Source organism: Strix aluco, chromosome 1 (genome assembly GCF_031877795.1).
Source record: "Strix aluco isolate bStrAlu1 chromosome 1, bStrAlu1.hap1, whole genome shotgun sequence".
Classification (NCBI taxonomy): domain Eukaryota; kingdom Metazoa; phylum Chordata; class Aves; order Strigiformes; family Strigidae; genus Strix; species Strix aluco.
Genome location: NC_133931.1, coordinates 94,748,431 through 94,757,148, shown reverse-complemented (window position 1 = coordinate 94,757,148; position 8,718 = coordinate 94,748,431). Strand labels below are relative to the sequence as shown.

Genomic DNA, 8,718 nt, shown 5'->3' with positions numbered 1-8,718 from the left:
AAAGCTAAATCTTTAGCCTTCCAGGAATCACAGCTAGCTTGAAAACCAATGGCCACTAGGAACAAAACCAGCACCCAGAACATTAAAACAGTACATACTGTTCAGTCATAGAAATGCCCAGCCAGTTCTCCTGAGGACATGTAGCTTCTTTTGCTACAATTGATTTTTTTCTTTTTTTATTAGAGGATGCTGACATAAAACCCAGCGGCACACAAAAATAAACACAGTTGATAAAAACAAGGAGCAGGGCCTTGTGCCTGTCAGTATGCTAGTCAGTCAGCATGAACATTAATTACTCACATGCTGCTCCCCTTAATATTTCCACATGGCATGGTATCACTGATATTTATGAACTCATCCACCTTTACTAGACTTGTAGCCCATCCAAGATTGAGGGATGTTCATGACACACTGTAGGGTAGCAGAGATTAGCAAGTGAACTTACCTTGGCAGCTATGTTGTTCTTGGTCTTCAAGCTAGTTCACCTACCTTTGTCCTAAGAAATATGTCCTAAGAAAAGCCAAGTGACAGCTGCGGGTAGCCCCTTCTTTGACAGAGTTGGTCAGTGACTGTACAAAGGACCTTCCTCAGTCAAGTTTTCTATACTCCCACCAAGGATCAGCCCAGACCCTGAGTTACAGTTAGCATCATGTGTCTCTGATCAGTGGTAAAACAAATCATGCCTATTACACCCTTAGGTTCTCATGGGCTCTCTGTGGTATCTACAAGGGACCATATGGTTTAAGAGTCTGCTGTTGCCCATAGCAAATTTCCCCAGTAAAATTAAGGTCAGGCTTTGAAGGGAAAGTCATATTTTCCAAAGGACAGCAGCATAAAAATGCAACTGTGATGCCTTTTGATCTGAGGTCTGCATTGTTAGTAGTGGTGAATCTTTGCCAGAACAATAGGTCTTTAGAGTAGATTAATCCTAGAATATATATGACAAAGGCTTACCTAATCTAAACATACCCAATTATTCATATTATGCTCACAGCCAGCCCATCTGATTTTACAGGCCTCACAATCCTTCATATAATTGAAGCACACTTGCTCCTGAAGAAGCTTTTTTTTTTTTTTTTAATCGCAATGGTTCACATTTTTGTCTGAAAGTTGCTGCTGTGAAAACACCTACTCCAGAAGATGATCATGGTGTCAGGTCAACTTCAGGGAAAGCTTTGCATTCCCCCCTTATCCTATTAGCCCATGAGGTTAATCTTTTAGGTTTCAAAGAATAATGTTACTCCACCAAGACCTGGTTGTTGCAGGGAGCCCCTCCTCACCAGAGTGCAGACAGTTCACAGCCAGACACATCAAACACAACTGATGTTAGTGGTTGGAGACCGGCTGATTCAAGAACACACAAGTTTCCTTGCAAAGCCAGACATGACAGTCTGTGGGTGCAGTGACACAGGCTCATTGTTCAATTTTCTCTTCCTTGCTTTCCCCACATTTCTATGCCCCCAAAACTGGCTGAGCAGAATGAGAGAACTGAAGTATTTGGGGAGCAGAAAAGGGAAACTTCTCTAATCAATAAATTAAAAGGGGAATCTTGCAGTGTACTCCACCCAAGATAGTCTCTTGTTTTCTGAAGAGACTTAGTTCTTTCATACAGCAGGCAGGTTTTAGTACTCTCTCCATAGGCAATCCCATCAATTAACATCCACATAATTTGCTGCCCCATGTGGCAGCATCGATCAGGCCCTGTCTTGGAACATTACTGCTCAGTATAGTTCAGGGGAGTGCTTCTCCTCTTCGGTGGTCCTCACTGAGAATCCTGAAAAGGCAAAGAGTGATGGAGACAGAAAAACATCAAATGGACTAGGCTTTATTTATGGATCTTAGTAAATCACGGTTTAAAAATAAGCAAGTAGGTTTTTCTGGTGCCTAAATGGCACCCATTCTTTTTGCCTTGTAGAAAGTCTAGCATATTGTTTTCATAATCAAGTTATTTGGATAACACAACAGTGATTTAGATTAGGATTTGTTTACACAGCTAAATATGTTGAGTAATGAAATTAAAATGAGCTTTCTGCTTCTGTCACATCTGCAATAGTAACTGGCTTCTTATGGTTAAGTACAAGCCTGCTGCACAGATGTTTCTTGATAAGGTATAAATCAGTGTTAGATGCTGTTTATTGCAGCGCTTTTACTGCCTTCTTCCCTGAAGTAAGGAATGTTGCCTGCACAGCAACCAGATGTGACCTGCAAGACTGTATGAAATACCATTACAAGGAAAAACTGGTCCCATATTCCGTATCAGCATCTGCAATGGCTCATCAAGTATTTATCAGACCATTTGAACACTTCTACAGGTCCTAGCATCATACCACTGCCAGAATTTATCTATTATAACCTGCAATGAAAAAGCCAAGCATCCTGTAAAGCGACTGGTGCCTCAAATAGTAGGAGATCCCATTTTAGTTTGGTTTCCTGCCTTAAAGGTCAAATCTCTGAGCAGACACTGCTGCTAGAAAGTAAGATACTGTGAGAGATCAAGGCAGCTGCTTTTCAGGGCACTGTAGGGAAGAGTTTCTCTTTTCTGACATCCTGCCCCATGTGATATCAATTCTTTGCTGGTGACAGGGGAACAGACTTATCTTGCACTGGTACCTATGTGAGGAGAACTGAGACAAGGGAGCTCCTCACCTGGGGCAGGCGGTACAGCTTGCAGCGCCTTGCTAAGCAGCTCTGCTCAGCTCTGTGGGAGCAGGGGGATCCAACAGCAAAGACTCACCAATGACCTGGCATTTGAAGACAGCCAAGCCTGGCCCCAGAGCCACACTGGCTCCTCTGTAGCAGATGACAACAATACCCAGATAAGAGAGCCAACTTCTTGGAAGGTTTCTTGAAGCAAAACCTGACATTTCTTATTTAAAAAAAGAGGGAGGGATGGGTATTTCTTCCCTGAGCTAATCTGTGTCTCTGATTTGCTTCACTCGTTACACGGAGAGAAGATCCTGTCAACACAGAAATAATGCCAAGTATTTACAGTTTAATGGAACCCAGGGACCAATTAACAACACAGAAAACCACCAGGCAGTGTATTTCTTATTGTAACAGGAGGGGAATCTTACGTTATTGCTGTTCCCTCATTTCTTAAAATAAAGCACCAGCGCTTTGTCAATGATTTTTCAGTAGTAATGTTTATTACCTGGTAATTTTGCCACTGCCCCATTTATCAATTGTTTTCCATGTGCTAGGTTCAGTCACAAAACCCCTCTCTTTGCTTGTAACCCCCAACCTTGAAACAAAAAGAGAGAAGGAAAAATAAAAGGAAAAAGCAACAGTCATTAGAGCTTCTGACCAGCGATGCTAGAACCTGCCCTCAACCCCAAGTTCTCGAACTGCTGATTCTTCAATAGCTTGATGGATGCGATGCACCTCATCCTGTGTTAAAGTCCTCTCCGGATGACGGTAAATGATACGGTAGCAATGGCTGACTTTCTTTGTCCTACAAAATATAAACCAAAAGAGGACTCATAAATACATGTGCCTACAAATGCAAATACATGAATCCAAACACTTACCCTCTGGATCATTTTTTATTTGTGGTCTAATTTTGTTCCTGTTGCTTGAAAATCACCTTAATGCTAAAATACACAGTCCGGAGAAGTGGGACTGAGCTGAATTTTAATTCTGGCAGAGGACTTTGCTGAAGTCCACCTTATACCTCAACTTGTATTGCAGTGTGGTAGCTTCTTACCAGAGCAAACAAGCCCAGGAGGAGGGCTATGCTAACACCAGTGAACTGCTGCTGACACCACAGCTCTCTCATTTTGGTGCTAACTGGGCTACCTCGAGGGAGCACTGCACACACACATCACCCTCAGACCAGTGGGTCTGGCAGTGATGGGCATAAGGAAAATAGCACACAACCTCTGTGTGCTGGAGAGCAATGTTGCTAGCTAATGTGGGGCATCTCACAAGCCCTGCCGTGCAGGCTCCAGCCTGGGTGAGGAGACCAAACACACAGCTTCAAAACAGAGTAAAACATTTAGTTTTCAATTCAGGTGACTACTTTGCCTGCACTGAAAATTAAAAAAAAGGGAAAAATGCATCTGAAGTCTCCATTTGTAGGAGGACAGAGATGCAGGACAAGGGTGGCTGCCACTCCCTAAGCGGAGCACCAAACAGCAGCGCCCAGACACTGGCCGTGCTGCAGCTGAGGTGCAGGAGCAGTCCAGCAAACTCAGGAAGAAACGGGGTGATACAAGACAGCCGGCACACATGGCAAAATTTCTTATCCCTTGCTGTGGAAAGGAAAAGGCAAAGGAGAACAGGGAAAAGGAATAAGAGAAGAAGGAATGATGAGGGAAAAAAAGTATTTAAGAGTTGCAGAGTTAGGCAAAGACAATCTAATGCAAAACCAGGAGCAAACCAGTAAGTTGAATAAGAGAGCAAAAAATCTTCTTCCTCTCCATCAAAAACAGGCTGGAGTACATAGCTCTTGCAAGGGCATCTCTACAATTGAAGTACTTGTATTACTGAATTTAAATGGCAGTGGTGGCATCCTTTTTATTTTTAGTTTCAAATGAAGCCCACACAGCTTCTTCTTTCAAAGGTAAACACTCACTTCAGTGAAAGAAAGAAAATCTGAGGGAAAAAATAACAGGAAACCAGAGATCAAGTACTAGACAGAAGGATCTTTCAGACTGGCAGAACTCTGCATTTAATGGCACACAAAAGCGTTCAACAAACTTCGGGTCACCTCTCTCCTGAAAATTGGTTCATGTTAGAAACCATGTTTATTATGACTATTTGATTAAAACTAAGGTTCTATGTGCTCCTACACAAAGATAACTCTCAAGATACTAATTTCAACCTCAAATCCTACTAGAAATGGGCACAGGTAGTTTTTATCTCAGAACAGCTATTTGATACCAACTTTATCCCACCCAACACGAGTGGGAAGCTTGCCCTGCTTCCACTGGAAGTTTACAACAAAAAGGTTATTTCGAATTAAAGCATTCCTCCTTTTTTGTGTGCTCTGAAGATAAAGCAAGTTAAATCTGACCAGCATAGAAAAGGGCAAACTGCATTTCATAAAGTGTTAAGCTGACTGCAGTTAACTGCTAAGAACCAGCCAAGAGGTTTCCCTGGGTGCAGGTTAAACACTATAGAAAAGTGATCTTTGAGAAAAGAGGGGGAGGTGTAACTGCAGAGAAGGCATTGCTCTGCTCCGCTCCACCTCTGCAAAGCAGTTGAGAGCACAGACCTGGGAGAAGCAAGTAAATGGAATAACAAGGGTTTGGCCAGATGCGAGAGAGAAATTTGAATAACAGAGAGTAATAATGAATTGGGGCTCAATAGAAAGAATTTTCAAAACCAGGCTGGCAAATACCAGTACAGCTGGTAGTACTTCAGCTTTTAATGGTGCTACAGCAACCCACCTGATCAAAAACATTTGCAAATTGCTTTGGCTGAAAATGTATTTAGAAGATGTACAGTCACAGACTTGATCCTGAAGTCTTGTATATACTGGGAATATATCCCATGAGGGAAAACTCATTACCACCATTTAATGTGATGTAAACACAAGTTTACTTAATGTATTTAAGCTGTGGCAGGAGTAGCTCCAGCACTGTTTCTTCTCTGGTCATGGTTAACTGAAGGTAACCATTTCTCTTGACCCACATGTTTATGTATCCCCCTCCCTCCATCCTAGTGAGCAGTTCATTCATGAGGCAAATTAAATAGGTCAGAATAGGACCCAATAGTTTCTTGTGGGTGTTGTGGAAAACCAGCATCTTTAGGAGGCATTTAAATTAGGAAAAGGTAGAGGTCTTATGGAGCAGCACTGGACTAGAGTTCTATTAGATGCAGCTGAAATTAAGCATTGGTGCAGGAGAAATAAACCAGGGATTGCATTAAATATAATGAATCTAATCTTAATTATAGCCAAAAAATGATGTCGCTACTAATACACATGGCTGGCTACACATAACTCACATGGTTGGTATGTTGCATTTTTCTCCCACATTTTAGCTAGGTTTATTTGCATCTTTGTTACTAACTAGAAAGGAGTATATGGTTCAATGCTATTTCAGTAAAGGACACACTGCAAGTTTCAAAACCTTAATTATTGTTTTCAGAGTAGTATTAGCTAACTTTTCAAGGGATATGGGGAAGAGTACTTCTTGGCTCTTCCCCCTCCTAATACTTATCCCGCCCCACCCCCAAATACCATACTAAGACAATGTGATTAATCACTGCCGTCACTGCAACTGGAAACAATTATTGTCAACAAATAATACATGTTTGCTGATTCCCTTTCTTGCTTTCCTTTTGTTCTGCACAGTCACAGAGTGTTTGCCTACCTTAAAGATGGCTCTGCTAATGCATAATGAACTCTCTGCTGCATGTCATGCTGCAGCCTGACAATACAGAAGCAGTAGCTCTCTATCCTCTATCTCTGCACAGAAAAATTGAGGCCAAAACCTAGAACAGCAGCTTCACCAGGTAAAAAAAAAAAACCAAAAACGAAACTAGAAGCTTAACAGTGAGCACATTGGGGTTTATTTACCTAAACTGCACCACCAGACAAGTCCATGTGGTTCAAAGTCACGTGGACTCCTCTCCCATTAGGTTTCAGCTGATCTTAGTGTCACAAGTCTCCTCTGCACCAGCCTGCGGCTTTCAGGTAATGAAACGCAGTGAATACAGTGAAGCACTGCTCAAAGGCAAAAGGAAGACAGGGATTTATTCTGATGCCGCAAGAGGAAACAAGAATATGGTCCATGAACAAACACGAGTGAAACAATGCCAAACGCTCTTTCATACATTTTTTGGAGGAAACAGCTTTGCCTCGTGATTTTCAGGAATTGGTGTGCAGCCGCCTCCATGTGCTAGGGAGCTGCTCACTGCCAGGTCATATTCACTGCATGGGGCCAACCTGTAGGTCAGTGTATATGTTTTGCTATTTCAGCCTGCTATCTGCACACAGCAGGAAATTAAGGGGCCTTAGTCTGCCACTAGTCTAATAAAACAAACATGAAAGCAACCTGACACTTGGACCAGGCTAGAATGAAAGGGTATGTTAGGCTATAAAAATTAATACCTGTGTGTTATCCTTCCCTGCATGGATGTCCACCAAAGGATGTTTTAAATGCAACTTGGCTAGAAAGCTGAGCCCAGAAGCTAACAACAGCAAAGCACCTAACAGGGGAACCTGTCTCAGTGGTTAGATAAGACTAAGACATGGAGTCATTTGGTAACCAAAATGTTGCCTAAAGAGTAAATGCCTGGTATTGGCATTTGTCTCATGCACATGCAATATCGTAACAAGAATGAAAACTTCTCCACCCTGTACTTGAAGAAGGAGATAAAAGGGGCAGCAGTGAGTGGGGAAAAACCCCCACTTTTTAACTGTGTTCTACTTTCCATCTGTCTTAAATAAAGCATAGAAGCACAGAGACTTCTGTAGGGATGTTACTCTTGCTTTTACGTGCTGAGGACAACACAGAACCAGACATTTTTCTAGAAAGCTGGATTTACTTTGAGGAACAGAAAAGCAGAGATGACAATCTCCCACAGCATCAAGGAGTTAAAGAGAGTACCATCTCTTTTGTACTCTGAGCAGTGCGCTAAGCAGTACTACTCACCATCATATCTATATTGCACCTTTTCCTACAGAATATTATTTAAAAGATCTATACACATGGTAACACAAGTATTTAAAATAATTATTTTCCCTCTATTAAGTGAGTCATGTTAATGAGGTTCTTTGAGGGTCTCCCAATTCCTGCCATAGAAGTTTGTATCCTATATCCCCCCAAAAGATTCATCATGCAAGTACCTTACATAAACCTTCACACAGTACTCAATGATCACTACACGCTCCACTGAGATCATGTCATGCTCAGGGAAGAGAAAGGCTTGTTTTGTTTGCAACAATATCCTGAAAGGGATCATGATGGGAAGAAATGAAAATACTGTCTCATGTTACTAGCAACACAGTTGCCAAAGCCATGCAGAGAGCACAGCTTTGGTTTTGCTTTGTGGCTCCAACAGAACGGTTCATGTTGTAAGTGGAAATGGGGAGGAATATTAAACTGTAAGAAGAAGAGAAGAAGATGTAATTACCTTTTCCTTTTTGTTTCATGCTTTCAAACCACATCCACCACTATGATAGTAGGCACAACTGCTAAATGTCATACTATAAATTTTAAACTGACAAATAGCACTCTTTGCTAGGAACCACATCATGGAAAACGGCAAAAGGCTTGTGTTATATACCTTACTACCAATGGCAAATATTCAATTACCATGGTGATACGCACGTAGAATATAGCAGTAATTCTCTGAACAAAGGCCCTTCCCGAAGATGCATTCTCATCAGTCCTTTCAAATGCTAATACTGCATTTCTCTGGAAGAGCGTATTGTATACACCAGCATATTTTTAAAAATGGACATGTTTTTGTTTAAGGTAATTTTGATGCTAGTGAAAGGCACTAGATCACCTCCAGAAGAAAGAATTGTTTTAGACCCACAGAAAGCAGGGAATGGTCATTTCTGTTGCACATCTTTTCCTCCTGACACCTAGCAGAAGAATAGTTCAGCTTCAAAGATACTTCACATCAACATAACCATGTTCACACTGTCAACAATATTTGACCACTGTGGATTTTTTGGGTGGTCACTTTAAAAGAGATGTATGTTCACTGATAGACAGTTGAATTGAAATATTGCTCTTCTGTTTCACAAAATTGAGACAGTAA

At 41.5% G+C, this 8,718-nt stretch overlaps 1 protein-coding gene across 9 annotated transcripts in view; it reads right to left on the bottom strand.

Moving 5' to 3' along the window:
- Nucleotides 1–1,809: 1,809 nt before the first annotated feature.
- FARS2 (phenylalanyl-tRNA synthetase 2, mitochondrial) overlaps nucleotides 1,810–8,718 on the bottom strand; it is a 255,083-nt gene continuing 248,174 nt past the window's right edge. For all 9 annotated transcript variants that reach the window (XM_074827581.1, XM_074827589.1, XM_074827570.1 and 6 more), the window contains one exon: nucleotides 1,810–3,451. In XM_074827581.1, the coding sequence (XP_074683682.1) occupies nucleotides 3,313–3,451 (139 nt within the window). In that variant the 3' untranslated portion in view covers nucleotides 1,810–3,312. The remainder of the gene's footprint in view (nucleotides 3,452–8,718) is intronic.